General features: G+C 33.5%; 1 protein-coding gene across 1 annotated transcript in view; it reads left to right on the top strand.

Annotated features, from left to right (window-relative positions):
* PKHD1L1 (PKHD1 like 1) overlaps window positions 1–22,368 on the top strand; it is a 144,597-nt gene that overhangs the window by 16,482 nt on the left and 105,747 nt on the right. The window contains exons 7-18 of the mRNA XM_079130920.1: window positions 2,257–2,310; window positions 2,829–2,902; window positions 3,318–3,360; window positions 6,887–6,957; window positions 8,334–8,444; window positions 10,396–10,485; window positions 12,993–13,261; window positions 13,697–13,788; window positions 17,550–17,709; window positions 18,095–18,230; window positions 18,975–19,118; window positions 20,610–20,767. Coding sequence (XP_078987046.1) covers window positions 2,257–2,310; window positions 2,829–2,902; window positions 3,318–3,360; window positions 6,887–6,957; window positions 8,334–8,444; window positions 10,396–10,485; window positions 12,993–13,261; window positions 13,697–13,788; window positions 17,550–17,709; window positions 18,095–18,230; window positions 18,975–19,118; window positions 20,610–20,767 — 1,402 coding nt within the window. The remainder of the gene's footprint in view (window positions 1–2,256; window positions 2,311–2,828; window positions 2,903–3,317; window positions 3,361–6,886; window positions 6,958–8,333; window positions 8,445–10,395; window positions 10,486–12,992; window positions 13,262–13,696; window positions 13,789–17,549; window positions 17,710–18,094; window positions 18,231–18,974; window positions 19,119–20,609; window positions 20,768–22,368) is intronic.

Below are 22,368 nucleotides of genomic sequence, written 5' to 3' on the forward strand. Positions count from 1 at the left end.
CATTAAAACCTAATTGTCCATATTTGGAATGGAAACTAACATTGTCACTACAGTATCCTTCTATAGGTTAGATGGGGATATTTTAGCCTGCCTTAGGAGAAGGAAAGTGCTGTTCATTTCCTGCAGAAAGAAGCATGGACTCATGACATGACTTTCAAGATGCTTCATGCTTATGGAATACATGTATAAAACTGATGAACAGATAAATTAAATAAACAATTTAGGCAATAACTAGAGGATTATTAAATATAAAAAGGTCATATACCCACATACATATGCATACATAAATTTGTAAGACAAGCAATTTGAAAGGTTTTGCTAAATGACGTAAAGGTGACTTGTCTGGCATTCTATCAGAACTCTTGATTAAATTACATTTGTATGCAGCTGTAATGTTCTAGAAATATTCATATTTATTCCTATATGTAATAAAGTAACCACTAGAAGCTCATTTAATGTTTTATATATACAAATGAGCATAAGTAAAGATTTTGTTTGCTTCAATGTGATTGTTATAAACGGTTAATATTCTAAGTCTTAGATAGGACTTTTTTAGTTTTCCTTTCTCATAATGATGCCAAGGAAAAGAAAGTTTAACTTCCAAAACGAGATTCATTTTTCCCCCACTGTGGCTGGAATTTATTTCTGTTTCATGCTAGGAAATTACTGAAACTTATTTCATAAAAATCACATCACAATAAACAGGGACACCAGAGGGCAGCCTTCTGAGCCCTTACACTCTAGAAATCCTCAGATCTTATATAAAAGCGTAGGAAATTTTTCCACTTGCCTGTTAATGGGCATGTGAGAAGTTCTTAGAAACTCAGTTATTTCATTTGCACCGTGTTAATTATGGCTCCAAGACTCCCAAGGCATTTCATTGTGCCTGAGTTCCATTAGGAAGGAGTCAATAGCAAAGGGCTGTGCACTGGGCAGGAAGCCAGGAGACCTGCTTCTCAGATCTTGTCCATTCAGCCAAATCTCCAAATTCAGACCAGGAACGAATTACAGAGGACATGCAAATGAGTAGAGGAGCTGGTGCCCACTAAGGAGCTTTATATCTAAAAGTTCAGGTGGAAAAAATTCTAATAGATATGTATATGCATGCCACCAGTGGGAATTGTAAGGTGTCAGAGCTTGGGTTTGAATTCCTTCTGTACCCCTCACTCGCTGCAGGTGTGTCTCTCTATAAAGGGTTCTCTGTAATTTGTCCCTGATCTGAATTTGGAGATTTGGCTGAATGAACAAGATCTGAGAAGCAGAAGGTCTTCTGGCTTCCTGCCTAGTGCACAGCCCTTTGCTCTATCGACTCCTTCTAATGGAACTCAGGCACCTGAAATGCTTTGGGAGCTCTGGTGTCATGATTAAAAACTTTCGGCCTCAATTTCTTCATTTGTTAAATGGAAGGATAGCAGTTACTGAACCATGGATGGCTGCAAGGATTAAAAGTAGTGACGCCTGTAAGTGTTAGCTGCTAAATTTCTTATTGAATTGGAATACGGCAGGAGGTCAGAAGAATTTTAATCCATGCTCCTCTATAATGGTATAATAATTTGGTTTGCTGGCTTTATAAACCATGTGTAATGGCCAAATGAGAGGACTTGTGTGTAAAAGTATATTTAAAAGTTCAGTATTCTCTGCAAATGGAATTTTTTATAGTTTAGGTTTGTATGTGAACTTATTTTGAGTTTGGCATTTGTTTCACAGAAGCTGTGTGGTTTATTCTGGTGTTGCAAAGAATATAATACTAGTTACCGTGAGCCTTCAGTAGCATCACATTCTATCAGTATGCCATTTATTTGAAGATTATGTTTCTATTGGAATTGTTTGAATTTTTAGAAGATAAGTCTACTATTTGTTTCTATGTTTTCTTTTCCTTTAGTACTTTTTGTGTGTGTGGTACTGGGAATTAAACCCAGGACCTCATACGTGGTAGGCAAGTGCTTCCTGTAATACTTAGTACCTTCTAACATGCCAAATGTGTTATGAATATCATGAATTGTTAGTATCTCCCAGTAAAATGTCTGCCCCACAAGAGCAGGACAACCCCACATTGACTGATATGACCCAATACCTAGAGACACATAATTATGTTCACTAGATTGTTCACTAGATGTTTTTTGAAGGAATGAGAGATGGATACTAATTGATTGAGAGAAAAATATATAAGGTGGCCAGTGAGCTTGATGGGAGGAGGACATTTTGAAATAATATATTAAACATAATTTGATCTTTCTAATAAAAATATTTATGCAGAGTTTATATTGGAGGAATGCCCTGTGAGCTTCTCATACCACAATCTGATGATTTGTAAGTAATTAAAATAACTTTCTTTATAAAAGTAAATAGTAGATAAGCATACTAAATTTAAATAGTAATTGTTAACAATGCTACATAGCTAAATATAATATAGTATGAATGGTAGTATTCTATATTGTGTATTAGCATTCATTTATATAGTTAAGGGCTACTTTTTACCCACCTGTGTCTTCAATGTAGTATGATATGAACTACTGTTTATTTTATTATGAGGAAAGATGATTTGAGAACTATCTTAATCAAATAATTATTTTATTTGATAATATTTTAAATTCTTTAAATACATGGTGATATCAAAGCTAATCACAAAATATTTCACTATTAAGTGAAATTTTCTGTGAATATCTTTAGTGAAGTCTAGGAATTATTTTCATCTTACAGAAATTTTAGTTGTACTAACAGTTTCCATCCTAAAACATATTCTGAAATTAATGGGATATTTTCAGGGAAAATAACATTTAAAACAAATAGCATCTCTATAAAATTTGATATTGTCATATATGATTTAGGTATGGTCTAAAACTGGATCATTCGAATGGAGACATGGGTTCTATGACTTGTAAGATAACTGGAACTTACGTTGGTAAGTGTCTATCATCTTGCTGCCCAATTGCCCTAGGCGTTTGATTCTGCTTCCCTGTTTTGGGTTTTCCTATGCACCACTCTGCTGTTTTTTATCTTTTTTTCTTATTTCCTCTCTTCCTTGCTTCTTTGACTTTCATATGAGCGTCTATGAATTTGCTTCTTTTTAAGGTTTATATTAAAGCAAACTTCTTTAGGTTTCTTTTTTTTTTTCTTCTTTCTTGGTCCAGAGGATCAAGACTCATTTTGCTTTTTAAAAACAGTTCAGTTTTCATTTCTTTGAGGACTAATACACTATTGTTTAAGTACAGTTTTTATATCACATTTTTTCCACTTTTAAATCTGCTTTACATTATAGAGTTATTGTTTTCCTGTGATTAGGAATTTAATTGATCGTGTATTTTAATTAATTCCAGGTCATCACAATGTCAGCTTCATCTTAGATAGTGATTATGGAAGGTAGGTCACTTTGTAAATAATAATTGTCATAATTGATTGAACCTGGTAAATAAAATAAAACATATATTTACTTTGGGCTATAGATACATAGATTAAAGAATTAAATACCTTCTTCCTCCAAATGAACATTTAAAAAGAGTTAGTGACTTCTTCTTACTCAAAATTTGTTCCTCACATATGACCTTCCAATTGTTGGAAATTTACCACTAACTAAAACAACAGATAAAACATTTTAATTGTGATATGGAAAAGTGTTATTTTATTTCTTGCTGCTCTTCTGATTTAATTATAATTCTTTTAATAACTAAAGTAATTAAATTTTGATTTGAACTAATCTAAGCATAGATGAAACCTCATCATTAATATTCTCATGAAGGTTTTCTTTCAAGAAATCAAAGCAATAGAGTTGTGAAAGATGGGAGTTACCCTTTCAATTGTATATCTTAACATGAATGTTAATAACTTACATTTGTTGTTTTTAGAAAAACTGGAACTCATTTCCAGATGTTCTCCTTCCTGATTTCAATAAGACTTTCATATGTTCATAGAAATGTCAGAATATGAAAATCTCAACCCATGTTGCAAACTACATATTACAGATAATAACAGCTTTCAGTGGCAAGCATGGTGTTAAGCATTTTACATGCATTATCTAGTTTAATCCTTCAAACAACCTATAAAATGAAAACTATTATCCATCCCATGTTACTCACTGGAAAAATAAGAGGAATGTTAAATAATTTTCCCAAGGATATTTAACCATTAGAAGCAATACTGGGTAAGCAGATCCATGGAATCCAACTCCAGGACCTGAGCATGTCATTCCAGGACTGATTTAAGATTTCAGCCATCAATACCACATCTTATCACTACCATCCTGACAGGGTTCTCTACCATGCAGGATAATTACACTCTTGGAAACATTTGCAAATGTGTGGAAATATTTACTGACTGTCAAGGTAATTGGGTATGTTAAATCCTTTAGTGGACAGTACCATGATGTACTAAACCTAAGTGAATTGTTCTGCCCAAAATATCAGAGTGTTTTTCATTGAGAAAATGAGCCAGTTAATGAAAATCCAAATATATTACATTATTTGCCATCCAAATACTAATATAACTGTAGTAGACCAAAAATATTTAACATTTAATGTCAATGTTAACCAGATCTGTTGATTTCTTTTTTGTCTTGAAAAAGAGACTCAGTGACTAGGAGATTGGAAAGAATGGCAATACTACAATCAAAGTAGATTTTGTTCCTGGTCACAGACTACAAGAGGAAGTCAGAATCAGTCTCTCCCTGAATAGAACTACAATTCCAGTTGGAACCAAAATCCACTATTATTGCATTTAGAGACCATCTAGTGCTAGACACCTAGAAGCAAAACATTTAATACAAAGTGATGCCTTTTAATAGACTAATATAGACTAGAGCAAACCCATGAAGAATAGTTTTATTCAAGAGCATATCAGAGTGAAAGATTATAAATGGTGCGAGGATACACTTAATGAGACAAATGACCTAGAAACCCATGACTTAACAACTACTCTCTGCAAGGACAGAACTGCTTACATATAACTTATTAAGGCTGAGTAATATAATTTTACCAAAAATATTAGAAAAGCATGTTAGAAGAAGCTAAGTTTTGAATGATTTCTAGAACTATATATGGTTCTTTCATGATCTTAGTCTCACTCTTCCTTAGGTAAAGAAAAATGACTTCTTAGTTCTGAGTTTGTATGAAATATATTCATTGCCAAATCCATCATCTGACTCTCAGAGAAATAATTATTTGAAAATAGACTTTGAGTGATCAGGTCTGAATATAGTTACTAAGTATGAATAAATCAATATGTCATATTAACAGGCCCAGAGATTTTTCTGTTCAAAATTGCCAGAAAATTCACTGACTATATATAAGTAAGAATATTGCATTAAAGTATTGATTCTGTGATCTTTATATAAGATTTATTCTTTAAAACCAATGGCTAACTTTTGATATTAATGCCTCATAATTGAGAAAATTGTGTTTCTGTATGAAATAGTCTCAGGAGCTTAAGATAACTCTTAAAAATATGATATTTACTACTTAAAAATCTAGTTTTTAATACTACTCGACATTTTTAAAAATGGTAAACCATCCTATAAATTATAAAGTTCACACTTTACAAATTTCAGGAACATTCCTAAATATCAAATGAACTAATTAAGGAACACAGTGGCACCATTCTGTATCTCTTTTAATAGCCAACCTTCTCTCTGCTATTTCCCCCAAGTTCAAATGACAGCTGTTCCAAACTGATAAGGTTCAGATGAGGCTGCCCTTAATTGAGAAATGCCTAGTCATTATCAATGAATTAGTGAAAATCACCTCAGTGTCATCCAAAATAAATTGCATTCAAATTTTATTTCAGGAGGCAATTTTCCCATTAACTTAAGAAGCAGAGTTAATTTTTGAGATTCAGAATCTGGCTAGACACAAGAGTTTTGAAGCTAGCATGATCTGAGATCTTTGCAAATCAACTGAAAAGCTTATAACGTAAAAATACACATCCATAAGGAACTTCTTAAATAACTAATTTAGCATGAACTATTTCCAAAGACTCTTTAGTCTTGTAAATGCATACTCAAATGCCTGCCTTAGATTTGCAGGAGAGTTCATTGTTGATCTCAAACAGAAGATTTACATTATCCTTTTAGATTCTAGTTTGATGTATTATAATTATGCTAAATACATTTTGAGTCTTGAAATTCTCATTTGAATTTATTGATTTTCTAATTATGAATTTCAATGAAGTCATTAAAGGGATAGTATTTAATTTCTAGGATTCTTTCCCTTCCTAATCCTCCAGGTTATGGATGTGTGTGTATCTACCAAAATATATGCACAAATATTAAGGTTATGTGTTTATTAAGGGTGATTTAAGCCTGGTAGATTGTTCTTAATTTGCTCTCATCCATCTGTATCTCACACCAGTCAGTGGATAGGGGAGGAGCATTGTGTGGTACTCAAGTTAGGAGCCAGGGTTCTGGGGTCACACTGCCTGGCGTCCCATTTCTGTTTCAACTGCTTACTGGCTCTGTAACCTTGAGAATTCAAGGAAATTCTTTGATTGTCACCTATCTCATGTGGTTGATGTAAAGATCAAGGTGCATAATAAATTGAGCATTCCCAGCAGAAGAGCTCAGCTGTTAGGGAGGGTAATCCTCCTGTGTTATTGTTATGGTTGCTTTTGTTAATATAATTTCTTAAAAATCATTATTTTTCAGGAATAATTTACACATAATAAAATGCACCAATTAAGGTTATTTGAAATGATCAGTTATACTAAATTGTGGCAAATGTATATACATGTATAACCAACAACCAAATCAAGATGTGGAACTTCTATCTTCCCCCAAAAGTTCCAACCCATTCCTTTGCAAGTCATTTTATGATCACTATCACTACAGTTTTTTAAAATCCTAAAATAAAGGCCATTTTTTAAAAGCTGGTAATTTTACTTTTTTTTTTTTCCTAAACAGGAGTTTCCCACATAAAATGGCATATTTTGTTTCTTCTCTCAATAAAATTTCAATGTTTCAAACATATGCAGGTATGTGACAATTCTCTCATTCTGTATGTGTATATGGGAAGAAGTAATTATGCTTCATTTCATTAAATCAAAGGTAACAATTATTTTAAGGTATACTATATTATTTTATGTATTGCTAGGAAAAAAAATACCTAATATGAAGAGTTCAAAAGCAGATTGACATTAACTAGGATACCCAACTACATTTTTTGTGTAAGATTAAAAAATAAACTTGTCACACTAACAGAGGCAACACAAAAACTTATATCTCAACTTAAGTTGCTGGTGGAAAAAGGAGAAAAAATTTTTCCTGTTAATTTAAACCTCAAACCAATACTCAGATTTGTGCTGTCAGTGTGGTCCAAAAGAATTCTCAAGAATATTTTAGATTAATTTAATTTAATTATTTTAAAGAGGTCTCAGGTTGATGGTTCCCCTAGTAGAGTGGCAGAAGGAAGCACAAACCCTCTTGCTAGAACCATACCCAGGTCAGGAGTGATGGAGAAACATGTTCAGTTTTTACAGATGTTAAAATGTGAAAAAAATGTGTCTTAGAATCAATCTAATGTAAAATATTTTTATCTTTCCTAGAAAATTTATTTAAAATTCATATGTAATAATACATAAAACTTTCATGCCATTAATAAGGACATATTTTAGTAAGAATTTGCCATCTGTTACGTACTGGGTTAATTTATCAACATACCTAAAGCTTTTATGTACAAAGCCACAAAAAAGTCTAATCATAGCTAAATGTATTACCATATGAGAAAATATAAATATAAAATGTTGTCCTTAAACAGATGCAATCTTCTCCTGAAATGGGAGAAGAGGGGGTTTGACCTGCCTTTCTGTGTGTGTTTGTTTTGTTTTTTTGGTACCAGGGATTGAACTCAGGGGTACTTAATCAAGTCTCCAGCCTTTTTTGTATTTTATTTAGAGAAAGGATTTCACTGAGTTGCTTAGTGTCTTGCTAAATTGTTGAGGCTGGCTTCAAACTCGAGATCCTCCTGCCTTAGCCTCCCAAGTCACTGGGATTACAGGCATGTGCCATGGCACCCAGCCTGTGTTTTCTTTTGGAGCTAAATATCTATGCTTAGCTCCGTTTTTCCTGACTCATCCTGTCTCCTGATAATCATCTCTTTAGTACCAGTCATCATTAAAGTCCAGTCCCCCCTGGAATGTCAGTCTCTGGGAAAGCCATGTTTATTATCCTTTTGCAGGACTGCATCAGAGACAAAATAATGAAATACTTAATTCATTCAATCAGTAAATCCATACCTACACTATATTAGGTGCTATGTCTAGGTAATGCAGAAATCTTTTTTAAAATGAAGGATTTGGGATTATGTGTGATGTTCCTGACATGTGATATTTAATGTGATTTTCTCCCCCAGAAGTCATTTCAGTTTCACCTTCAAAAGGAAGCATTGGAGGCGGCACCACACTAACAATAAGTGGGAGGTTCTTTGACCAGACAGATCTCCCAGTGAAAGTTCTAGTTGGAGGTATTTTTCATGATGCTTACAATACTAATTTAAAAGAACAAATCCTGCCTATTCTTTTATAATTTGTAAGAAGAATAATAGTCAATTGTCTCTCATTTGAAGCTGGGGGTATTCACGTAGCATTTGGTTTTGGGCTCGATGCTCTCCCCTCTGCTATTTTCTCAAGAGGACCACTCCTTGCAACTCTCACTGGAGATTTATTTCTGAGGGTGACTCCGGTAGGCATCTGTGGCAGCATCATTGCTGCCATCCACAAATTCCCCACCACAGTTAAGAATACACCTACCTACTCTCTGTTTAATAAACTCTTAAATGCCCTTGAACTGTTGTTACTTCCAAAGAGTTAGCTAATTGCCCTTGAACTGTTGTTACTTCCAAAGAGTTAGCTAATTATGGGGAAATTTTAATTAGTCTTTTGTGATTTTCTGCTCATACTTTTTTCATATACTGTGGCATCTGTGCATTAGTAGTTATGCATGATACATGCTCTTAGAAAGAGCATTCATTAATGTGTTATCTGTTTACAAATGCATATAGGACTTGGTTCTCTAGGTATGCATCACTTTTATGTGCCTGTTCTGGATCTTTTTAGAGATAATGAACTATGTAGCTGAAAAGGGAGGTTGAGATGAATATCATAGTAGTGCCCTTTCCAATGAGTCATAGGACATCACTTCCCTTGATAGGCAGGGGACAGGATGCTTGCTTTTGTAACTGGGCACACACACTTTTCTTCTTATAGTCTTCTTGCTCAGATATTTTATACTTCTTAAGAAATCTTCTTATGAGCCAGCCAAAATGTGATTTCAGAAGAGAAGAGAAACAGATATAAAGCAACTTCTAATACATGCACAATAGCTTCTAGTCCGCATGAATCCTTTTTGATCACCTGCCCAAATATTAAAACATAAGATTTTGACATTCATATAACCCATTATTTGGATCAAATTTTATTTTTTCAATATTAAAATCAGGGTATAAAATAATCATAATTTATTTAATATGCTTTCTTATCTGATATTATGCCTATTTTTGACTAGGACACAGTTGATGTACCAAGAGGATGTCAGATTTCTATTATTTATCATTATCATTAATATAACAACCAGATTTGAGATTTGGAATCCTCAATAATTTTTTAAAGATAGTGATCCTTTTAGGGATGTTTCCTTAGCTTCCAATAAAATGGACTGTGGGTTTAATATATTGTTTAAATTCACTGTTTTCTAGATTAATTTTCTTGCATCCTCAAAACCATTCAAATAGTAAAAGCATCAAAAGTTTACCTTTTTCAGGACACCAAACAGAAACTGACAAAGCTATCTCTCTTCGTTTTCTTTGTCTTTGCGTTTTGTGAATGCTAATTGTTATTCTAGTAAATACTGAGGGTTGATCCTCATGAGGCAAACATGGAGATCTGAAAACAGACTCTTCTAACTGCGTTTGTGTAGAAGTTATAATTTTTTAGACCCTTGTTTGGGATGCAGTCTTACTGTGAAAATACCATTTCAAAATTATTTTCCCTGTTGTTTTCATTTTAAGAACTTAGATTAAACCACTATTTTTTCCTACCTAAGAGACCAGGGATCACCTGCCTTTACAAATTCTGGACATCATGGACATTCTGCAGCTTTTCTCTGAGGAACAAAATAAGTCTTCACTTTTACAAAGACAAGTTTTATTGAGTTTTTCATATTACTTTTCTCAGAAACTGGAATTTTCTATCTCATACTTGGCAATATTTTGCCAGAAAAATTTTCCTTTTGTGGAAGTATAACAAATAATTAATGATAGCTTTAGTGTAGAATATGTGAAGGAAATGAAGGGTCCCGATTTTGCCACTTGCTTATGCAAATTTGATTTTAATTGAAAAATATAGTTCAAGATAGGCTGATGTGATATGCATTTTGAAGGTTCATTTGTAACAGTTCTGCATTTTGCTTCTGCATAGGTCAAGCCTGTGATATTCTGAATGTCACAGAGAATAGTATATACTGCAAGACATCCCCCAAACCTCCCATTCTCAAAACTGTATATCCTGGTAAGTTATCATAAGAGAGACTGACCATTTCTATATTTGCCGTAAAAGAATATTATCGACATACAGCTTAGTCAAAATATTATTTGAACTCTTTAGAATTTGTGCTGAGAATTATAATAAATGTAAATTGCCGGGATCCAGCCCTAGCAGCAGTCGGGTCCCAGGTGAATGAGAGGCGTTGGCACGGTGGAGAAACAGCACACAGTGACACCAAGTGTTCTGAGTCTGAGTCTGAATCTTTATTGTTCACAGAGTCTTTTTGTATGTTTTTTCTTTGGTATTGATTACATTATTCCATGGTTAATACAAGGAAATGTTAAAGTAAAAAATCTTCAAGAGTATAATTAATGATCTTATTCATGAACATGTTTTTACTGTATGACAGCTTAAAAAGAAAAACAGTTCCCAGCAAGGTAAAGGGCACCAGGCTCCGTTTCGTTTAAATTTCCCTGAAAGAATACGACATTAAGCTTCTGTAGTTCCTTCCAAGAACTCTAATGTTAGTTATTAACAGTGGAATGTTTTTTGTTATTACTAACAGAGAATAGAGGAATCAGCTTATAGTTAATATTCATTCTATTTCATGTACTCAATGACGGACTAAAACTCTAACTAGACATAGGAAGAATACAAATTGTACCTATGATTAACCTATTTATTTAGTAAGTGGGAAAAATATCCTTAAACTTAATCATAAACACTAAGAAAGCAATGAAAACCAAACACCACATCAAAGCTCAGAGGATACTCTCACATACTTATATATAACTTTTAGAGAATTTGTATACTAAAATAAATCACAGGCTCCCTACAAATTTGAGTAAATCATAATTGCTTATTTATCATTTCATCTAAGTATTAATATTAAACTTTATTGTATGTTGTTCCCCAGCACCATGAAATCTCCCTAGCGTTCTCTATAATCTGAATCTAAGGATATATTGATTATTAGTGTTAAAAGCAACTGCACATGGAGACATGCCATGCCTATGGCCCCCAAGAGGGAGGATGATCTTTCAATAGAACTGTGTCACATGTTGAATCCTCTACTCCAACAGAACTGTGTCAAGTGTCGGAGTGGTAGGAAATAGAAGTGGCAGTGAATTTTTAAATTTATATTTTCTGCATTAGGAAACATTTGTATTAAAACAGCTGCATCAAAGCCACACCTGTGGAGATGAACTCAGTCTGGTTCTTCTTGACACCCTACTAAAAGGAGCATTTCTCTTGATAGAGTGTAATGGTGCCTTTATTTCATAGTCTTCATGAAAATTTTAAAAATGCCTTTTCCTGGTGAAAAAAAAATAGCAAAGGTTAAATTCCTACTTGTCTAGAATGATTTGGGAATGAAAACAGATGAAAGAAATGTAACTCAAAATTCTTTTCAGACTTTCCCATTGCAGTGCATGGCCTTCACAGCTACACAATTCCACTGGCGTGCCATGCATGTGTTTGAGCAGGACATGTATCACATTGTGCACACATTGAAATCTATTTATAGTTGTGTCATTGTTGGTATATGAAGCCTAATAAAGAATTTGTCTGATTAAGAGTTTACCAAACTCTTAAACCACTTTGTTTTGAATATTTGAAAAAAGTCACCAGTTTAAGAAGATATTTTTGATGTTCGTAATTGGTAACTTTAGAGAAAGTTGTATGTATCTTTCTGATGCTATAGGAAGGAGGTTAAGTGCTCAAGCTTTTCTCCATCCAAATGTGACTCAACAGAAGTAGCCATTATTTTCCAGATTCAAACAACTTAAGGCTGCTGAAAGAAGGCATGAGCACAACAGTTGTTACATTTTAAGGAAAAAAGAAAAAGATGTGGTAGCAAATTTCTGATTCAGAAAAACTCCATCATGGAATTTGTACTGGCAAGTGTAGGTACACTTTATTGAGAGTATTCTCTGATTCTATCTAAGAGAGAATGAAATCTTAGCACAAAAGCAGTGTTAAAAAAAAAAGGAAGAAAAATACCCAGAAAAACAAATGCTGAGAGAAATCTTATAGCCAACAATCTCTATTCCTTGATTAATGACTTTGTAAGGCATTTGTTAGAATAAACAGGGCAAAGATTTTGTAATGAAAAAGTTTAAATTATGAAGTTTTGAGACTTCACTATATAAAACAACATTAGTCATATCATAAGTAACTAAGTATTATGCATCGTTATCTTTATGTTCTTAAGTGACAGATATTTTTTACATAGATAGCATATAAAATCCCCAGTGGAAACCATTCAAGTAATATTATTATTCTAATTTAACATGGTGGTAATGGAGGCCCAGTTAAATAATGTACTATTAGACAAACTATAGATTTTCCTAATAGCACTCTGTCTCCTGGGAACAGGTACTTGTAGGGGAACATGGAATTGATTTGGTTTTACACGTGGTCTAAAAATGTTAATTGACATAGGACATCTATAACCACCACCCACATATAAGGCCATCAAGACATTGAATCATGACTCTGATGAATGGCTCTTTTTGTTTCATTATATTTAGGTGGGAGAGGTCTAAAACTTGAGGTATGGAATAACAGCCGGCCAGTACATCTTGAGGAGGTCCTTGAATACAATGAAAATACACCAGGGTACATGGGTGCCAGTTGGGTGGATTCAGCTTCCTATGCGTGGCCCATGAAACAAGACACATTTGTTGCACGCTTCAGTGGATTTTTGGTGGCTCCAGATTCTGATGTTTATAGATTCTACATCAAAGGTGATGACCGTTATGCCATTTATTTCAGCCAAACTGGACTTCCAGAAGACAAGGTAGGGCATGCTTACTCCAAAAATGACATTAGTGGGAAGCCCAAAGTCCTCTCACTCTACTATATAGATCCATTTAGCAATCTTTGGTATCAGGGCTACCTCTACTGATATAATTTCAAACAAATCTTTGAAAGGTCTACACAGAGCAAAAGAGTGATTATTTAATAATAACACATTCCCCAGAGTTTCCTCTTATCGTCCATTACAGTGCTAATTATGGAAAACCATGATCTGTGCAGTACCCTCGGTGTAGTGGTGTTGATTAGTGAAGGGTGGAATGATGAAATGAGCTTTCATAACTTTTAAAAACTCCATGTTGTCAGAGATAATAGTTCTTAGAAGAAAAACGTCAGGATTACTGTACTGATAATGATAATTAAATGTTTAAAATTTACTCAAAAATTCTCCTCTTTATCTCTGTCTTCTTGGTATAAGGTGAGGATTGCATATCATTCTGCCAATGCCAACAGTTATTTTTCCAGTCCAACACAAAGATCAGATGATATTCATCTTCAGAAAGGAAAAGAGTAAGGTGTTTTTCTTGCTGTTAAGTGATTGTGTGATGTTTTAAAAATGTAAGCTTATATTTTTAAATCTTTTGTTTTTGTTGGTGGACATGATAGTTCATTACTTTAATTTAAATTGGTCATTCTTTATAATTTTATTAAAGTTTGTTTCTATATTTTCAAGAATACTGACATTTAGCTAACCAGGTAAATTTGAAATTTAATTTAATCCTGTTAATTTCATGACTACTTTTTCTATTTCTGTGAAGAGCATCATTGGAATTTAACAGGAATTACATTAAATCTGTATAGCACTTTTGTAGTATGGCTCTTTTGACAATATTAATTCTGCCTATCCAAGAACATGGGAGATCCCTCCATCTTCTATGATCTTCTTCCATTTCTTTCTATAGTGTTCTGTAGTTTTCATTGTGGAGGTCTTTTACTTCTTTTGTTAGATTGAGTCCCAAGTTGTTTTTTTTTTTTTTTTTTTTTTTGATGCTACTGTGATTGGGATAGTTTCCCTAATTTCTCTGTCAGTTGATTCATCATTGGTGTATAGGAATACAGTTGATTTATGGGTGTCAGTTTTATATCCTGCTACTTTTTTGAATTTGTTCTAGAAGTTTTCTGGTGGAGTTTTTTGGGCCTTCTAAATAAAGGATCATATCATTGGCAAATAGGGGTTGTTTGAGCTCTTCTTTTCCTATTCATATCCTTTAATTCCTTTCTTTTGCCTAATTGCTTGGGATAGAGTTTCAAGGACTATGTTGAATAGAAGTGGTGAAATAGGACATTCTGTCTTGTTCCAGTTTTTAGAGGGAATGCTTTCAATTTTCTCTGTTTAGAATGATGTTGGCTTTAGGTTTAACATATGTATCTGTTAGGTTTTACTGCATAGCAAACCACTCCAGACTAGTAGCTTCAAATAATAAATGTTTATTATTTCACACAATTTTGTCATTGGCTGGGCAGTTCATTTGTTCCTTCCCTGTTTATTTGGGGATTGATGATCTAGGATGATCTCACTTCCATTTATACATCTCAGATGGCATGATTGGAACTGAGATATGTGGAGCATCTCATCCTACATGGTTTCATATCTTCCAGGAGCCTAACCCAGGCTTGTCATGTGGGTGGATGGGTTCCCAGCAATAAAGATAGCAATTACTATCACACACACACTTTTCAATACTCTGCTTTTGTCATATTTGCTTTTATTCCTTTGACCAAAGAAAATGACCAAGCCTAGATTTAAGGGATGAAGAAATACACTTCATTTTCCCAGAGACTTTCCAAAGGCAGTTTATGTTACTGTTCATTCTGCTCAGATAATATAATTCCATCTAAGTGCATGTTTTTTGGTCAATTTTTAAAAGTGTTTTTATTAGTGTATTATAGTTATACATAATATTAGGATTCATTTTGACATAATTATTCATTCATGGAATATAATTTACTCCACTTCAGTCCCTAGTTCTTCATCTTTTCTTCCTTTCTTCCCTTCCCCTATTCCCCTTCTTCTATTGTACTTGTCTTCCTTCTGTTTATTTATAGCTTTTATAAATTGGTACTTTATAGGTATACATAAAGGTGGAATTCATTGGGGTGTATTCATATTCCACATGACACAATTTGGTCAATTTCAATCTGCAGTTCCTCCTTTTTTCCTGTCCTCCTCTCTCCCTTTCAGTCTTCTTCCTCCACTTTAATGATCTCCCTTCTATTTTCATGTGATTCCTCCCCCACACTTTTGTCCTTTATTTTGCTCTAGCTTCTGCATATAAGAGAAAACACAATTCTTGACTTTCTGAGTATGGTATTATTTCACTTAGAATGATGTTCTCCAGTTCCATTGACTTTCCAGCAAATGCCATCATTTCATTCCTCTTTATGGTTGAGTAAAACTCCATTGTGTATATATACCACATTTTCTTTATTCATTTGTTGTTAGGTACCTGGGCTGGTTCCATACTTGGATATTGTGAATTGTGTTGCTATAAACATAAATGTGTCTGTATCACTATAGTATGCAGATTTTTATTTTTTTTTAAAAAAAATTTAGTTCTTTAGGATAAAACCAAGGAGTGGTATAGTGGAGGCATAGGGTGGTTCCACTCCTAGTTTCTTGAGAAATCTCCTTGCTGCTTTTCATAGTGGTCGTATTAATTTGCAATCCCACCAACAAAGTATAGTGTACCTTTTTCCCCACGTCCTTGACAACATTTATTATTAGTTGTATTCTTGATGATTGCCATTCTAATTGGATTGAGGTAAAAATATCAATGTAGTTTTGATTTGTATTTCCCTGATTGCTTGGGATATTGAATGTTTTTCATGTTTCTTGTCCATTCATATTTATTCTTTTGAGAGGTGTCTGTTTAGTTCTTTATTGTGCTTTGGATGCTTAGTTACTAATTAAGAAAAAAACCTTTAAATCCATAAGATTCTCTTGGTATCTGTTATTCATTTGAAGAAAGAATAATACTTACATGAGACTTTTGTGAAGATTAATAATGTCTCCAAAGTGCTAGATTCTGAAGAGTTGGTGAAAAGGCTCCTAAGGCAGCCAAAAGCCCAATGTAATTCTCCAATACCAGTTGTATCAGGGGGAATATCTAGGGTTCCATCATCCTAGACATAAGATAAATGTCCCTCCTTCAGCCTCCCACAAACTGGATGCTTATTCTTCATATACAAGAATACCTGTTGTGTGATATGATCTGGTAATAGTGACATTTCTAGAGATTTAGATGAGGACACAGCAGTTTTGCACTCATCTCTAACAGCTGATCAGTGAATGCCTTATCCTGGATAGAATCAGACAATGAGTAGGAGTTCTTAGGGAGTCAAGAATTCCAAACACAAGGTGTGAATCCCACCCATCTTGTTGGAGGGCTATTGTCAGTTTAATCAGTAAAAATTTCCTGAGGTACTATTTTATTCCCCAAGATACAAATGGAGCTAACTTTCAGAAATGTGAGAGTGGGACTGGGACAAATACCTGAGATAATTAACTTATAGGGAGGGAAGGTTTATTTTGGTTTATGATTTCAGAAGTTGCTAGTCCCTGTTGTTTGGGAATGTGGTGACATGCTACATGATGGCAGGGAGTATGTGAAAGAGAAAGCCTGTTCACCTCATGGCTCAGGGGGATGTATATATAGTGTGAGGGAAGGAGCCAGAGTCACAGTATATACTTCATGGGCATGCCACTAGGTCTCATATCCTTTAGGTTCCACCATCTCCAATAGTGTCACAGCTGGTGACCAAGTCTTTAACATATGAACCTTTAGGGGATATTTGAATCAAAACCATATTTGCAAAGGCTTTCATCCATGGCACATAACATCTTAGTTACAAAATGTACAGTATTTCTAAGCCTGCTTGTCATTTTCTTGGCCATATAAAAATCTTTAACTTATACATATCCTCTGTATTGTATTTCATATCATAACTTACAGTGATATTTTGTTTAAGGTCCTTGGGATAGGAGATGCTATCTTCTTCAATAAATATTCATTGACTAAGTTAAAAGAATCAGTCATGAATGGGAATAACTCTCTACTAATGCAGATATCTTACATAATTAGTTATATTTTATCAAACTGTTTGAAATGTTTACTGTTTTAATATTTTAACATATTGTATAAGTGTGGCTTTTACGCAATAAAAGTCATTTAATAGGTTTTATAGATGTTGATATTTTATTCATTGAAAAAAATTTCATGACTACCATTCTGGGGAAAAATATAATTTTCATTAGTTACTTTATTTTCCAGATATTATATTGAAATCTTGCTTCAGGAGTATAGATTGAGTGCTTTTGTTGATGTTGGACTATACCAGTTTAGAAATGTCTATACTGAACAACAAACAGGAGATTCAATAAATGAAGAACAAGTTATCAAATCCCAGTCGACAATCACCCAGGAAGTACAGGTTTGCTGTGATGATTCACTTACCAAAAATAAATTCTCAGGGCTGGGGGTGATAGAGTGCTTGCCTAGTACAGGAGGCCCTGGATTCAATCAGCCCCACAAAAAATATAAAAATATCCAAAGACAGAGGCTCTGTTGTGTATTAATATCAAGAGGTAAGATGTTGTTTTAGGGGAATGCAATTATGAATAATTATTGAGCTTCAGTTTGGAATATCTCTTAAAACCCACTTTTATTATAAAACTGGTTTTTAAATAGTCTATAATACCATTTACTCGTTTGCAGTAGAATGGAGTAAAAAAGAGGCATTAAAAAGCTGAATTACAATACTTTTAAAGTGTATTTTTTCACAGATTAAAGATTTGTTTTTTCAAAATGAAAAATAGGTTATATCATTGGAAAACTGGGAAACAACTAATGCAACTAATGAAGTCCAGGAGATCACAGTCACCAGCCCATGTGTGGGAGCTAATTCTTGTTCATTTCACCAATATAGATTGATATATAACATGGAAAAAACTGGTAAGTTATAAATATAAGGGTGATGTTGCTTCTTTTTACATATAGATGTAGCTATAAAGTATTTGCTCTAGTCCTGTGCTACTGTTTGGAAAATATAGTTTTAATAATATGCTAGAGAAACAAGAAAAATAAATCATGAAGAAAAGCCTTCAGATGGGGACAGAAAATGACACCAATATAAACAACTTTATGGTGTATACGATAATTTTATAAGGACAATTATAAATGTATATCTAAATGCATATAAGGATTTTATTTATCTGTGACTCATTGGTGTAAATTCAGAAATGAAGATTAAATTCATCCTTATAGTGACGTAAACATGTCTTTCAACTTTCCAAATTAAGTGCTAGACATATGAAACCCTAATTTATTGGTTAATAATAACATTTCTATATTTGATAATAAATTCTAAAATTTTTTGCCATTTTTGTTAATTATTTCAACTGATAAATATTGATGAGTGCACACTGTTTGCAAAATACATACTTATTACTATGGGAATATTAAAATAGTAAAATATGATCTCTGGTCTCAAAGGCATCACAAACCAATTAAAAAGTCAATACTGTTGAACTTGAATCAATTTCAGAGCTTAATTTCTCTAAGTGATAACTCACATAGTACAAAGTATGGCTGCTTTAAAAAAAGTATAAAATATATTTTGTTTGCTTTAGACCAGAAAGATTTCAACTCATCTGCTTTTTTTTTTTTCTTTTTTCTTTTTTTAAATTCATCCAAAAGTCTTGTTACCTGCTGATGCTTCTGGCTTTCTAATGCAATCAGCTTTGAATGACCTCTGGTCTATAAAACCAGATACAGTTCAAGTAATAAGAACAAGAAATCTCCAGAGCTTTATCTACACAATAACCTTTGTATCAACTAGAGGTGAGCTTGTATTTCATTTTGTGCTTCACCAGGAAACAAATTGGCATCTTGTGCAACTCCACTGTGAAAGGTAAAAGTTTCATAAAATGATAAAGGAAAATAGAGTCATAGCCTTGATCAATGACAGGAGAAATGGAAATTAAATGGTAAATTTTTTTCTATATTAATTTAAATTTTAGTTTTATTTCAAAAAATGTACAACTACAATGCAGGAGACATGTACTGTATATATCCACTGCAAATGCACTCATTGCTATAATATCATACTTTTTACAATCAGCAAAAATATTAATTCTAAAAATGAAATTTAAGTAAATCCATATCATTCAGGAGACATTAGTCTGACCAAATCTTGCCAGAAGAAAGGATTATGTGGTTTAATTCATAAGGGAAAATTTCATACCAGACCCCTTGAAGACTGACAGAACTCATTAGAATATTAATATCCTTGAGGAGTCCTGTTGTTATAAAAGAAAATCAATTCACCTGGGTTTAATGCAAAATAATTTGATCTCTCAACCTTTTTAAAATATTTTCAAGTAATAGCTTTTGACCTCATATTAATGTTTTATACATGATATTTTTGATGATATTGAGGTAGATAGTCTGTTTTCAATTAAAGTTAGTAAGCAATTCAGCTACTTGGTATAGCTAAGCCTATAAAGTAGGTTCCTGTGTGTTTATTTTCCAATTCATAAAAGTAAAATGTTACCTCGATGTTTATGTCTTATTTTATGAAATTGTTTATTTGATTGTTGAATGGAAGATGAAGAATTTTGTTTAATATGAATTGAAGCTCTGAAAATTTTTAAAAAGTTAGTTGTTCAAAATACCATATAAATGAAGATATGGCTATCCTTGTTGATCTATTTATATAGATCAGAGAGAAATTTTGGAACTTCAGCAGTCACCTTAAGAAATATGGTTTTAATCCCATGACATCTATTCTGAATCTTTACCCAATAAAGAAGATCAACGGGATTTGACTAGTACAGTATCCTTTCAAAGAGCAGAAAGCTCTGAGGACAAGGTCTTGTTTCTCTCAACGTGACATTGTCTAAACAAGTCTCAGAGGTCCGGGCTGGTGTTTGGAAATCATCTTTCTGTTCTATTGATACCCAAAGAAAATAGCCCAGTCAAGCCCTGTATATTAAAATAATGGCATTGGCACAGAATTAAAACAATTTTTTGAATATCCTCCTGATTATTGATCTTTACTGCATGTACCCAGTTGTATCTTTCTGTGTGTCTTATAATATTTCTTTTTAAGTCACATAAAGGGAACTTTGGTAGATAGCACTTCACTGTTTTGCTATTTCTGCTATGAATAAATCTCAAGTTTAAGGATCTGCTTCTACTTTTTTTTTCCCCATTTATCCTTATTTCATATTAATGGGACTCCAAATAAAAACAATTTGGTCATATTTGAATATCTACTATAGATATTTGGTATATTACTAACTCTTTAAATTGTTTGGTACCTCATTTCAGGAGACTTTGATCTGCTTGGTTATGAAGTACTCGAAGGGAATAATGTCACACTGGATATTACAGAACAAACCAAAGGGAAACCCAGTTTGGAGACATTCACACTGAACTGGGATGGGATTGCCTCTGTGCCTCTTACTCCAGGGTCATCAGAAGTTCAAGTATGCTCCAGGAATATTCCTACCATGCTTTTTCCCAGTACCCTCTCATGGTGTTCACCAATCATTGATAGACAAATGAGAAAAGAGACATTACTTCCAAAATTTACACCCATCATTTTAGCAGTTCATCAGCTTACTAAGATTTATATATTGTGAACATTTTTGTCTAAAATGGGCCATGGAGACAATTGAGCAGAACCACCCCTTTTTCTGGGACAAGGCATTTCTCAAAGTTACCTAGAATCTTCCTTTGCTTTCAAGTACAGGCTCTCTGTCCTTGTACCCACACCAGCATTCATCCTCATTCAAAATCCAACTGTAATCCATCATGTAAAAGTCAGAAAATCCTTGAGAGATAGAGTATAGTAAAAAAACTTAATGATAAAGTTTAGATCTCTTGTTATTTTATCACATAGAAAATCATCTAATTGTTAATCTTTTATTTAAAAAAAGTTTAAAGAGTAGTAATATATTCTCCTACTTGGCATGGTGGGTTGGAGCCAACCCACAGTGAGGAGAGAAAGAAGGAGACATCATGAAGACAGAGGAAGGAAAGGGGAGTTCTTGGGTCTGTGTTAATAGGACTTAAGATGTCTGCATGTGGGGCATCTTTTCTTAGAGAAAGAATGCTATGTTTACTGCATTTTGACAACTGCCTGTGTATAAATCATAATTTGTTTGATGATTAGACAATATACATTATCTCGAGCCCCTAATCCTTTTTTTTTTTTTTTTTTGATGTGTGTATGTGTGTGTGTGTGTGTGTTTGTGTGTGTGAGAGAGAGAGAGAGAGAGAGAGAGAAAGAGAGGAGAGAGAGAGAGAGAGAGAGAGAGAGAGAGAGCGCGCACAAGCTAGGCATCAAACCCCAGGGCCCCACTCACAGTAGGGAAGTATTCTACCACTGAGTACATCTCCAGCCTCAAATCCTTAATTCTTTTTTTTTTTTTTTTTTTGGCATTAGGGATTGAACACAGTGGTGCTTAACCACTGAGCAACACTTCCAGTGCATTTTTATTTTTTATTTTGAGACAGGTTTTGCTAAGTTGCTTAGGGTCCCACTAAGTTGCTGAAGCTGGTCTGGAATTTGCCATCCTCTTTCTTCAGCCTCCCAAGCTGCTGGGATCACAGACGAGTGCCACCCTGTCTGGTTTGGGCCCTCTTATTTGTAAACAACAATTATTTCTGTGCTTTGCCAGAGATATCGATGTAGAAATAATAGGGGACTCCCAAATGTACCAATTTCTTTATAATCCAGTATTATTTATTATTTTATATCTTCAATATAGGCTTATAGTACATGAATCTTTTTTTTAAATGGATTGTATTGGAGTATCTAGCTTTTTGAGTTAATTTTGAGACATTTGGGTAAGTCTTTTATTTAGAATTGGTTTAATTATTAATTGATAATTAAAGGTTTTTTTCCTTGTTCTCTTTAAAACATATTTGACTTATAACTATGGTAACAGTAGCCAGTTGTGTATAACTATTTTATTCTAAAATAAAACTTTTGAAAAATTATTGGACACTAAAATGTCACATTAACAAAATTATTTAGATAATTATCTCATAATTATGGCTAACATGGGAATTATAAAAGTAT

Source organism: Sciurus vulgaris, assembly GCF_902686455.1.
Source record: "Sciurus vulgaris genome assembly, chromosome: 1".
In the NCBI taxonomy this organism is placed as follows: domain Eukaryota; kingdom Metazoa; phylum Chordata; class Mammalia; order Rodentia; family Sciuridae; genus Sciurus; species Sciurus vulgaris.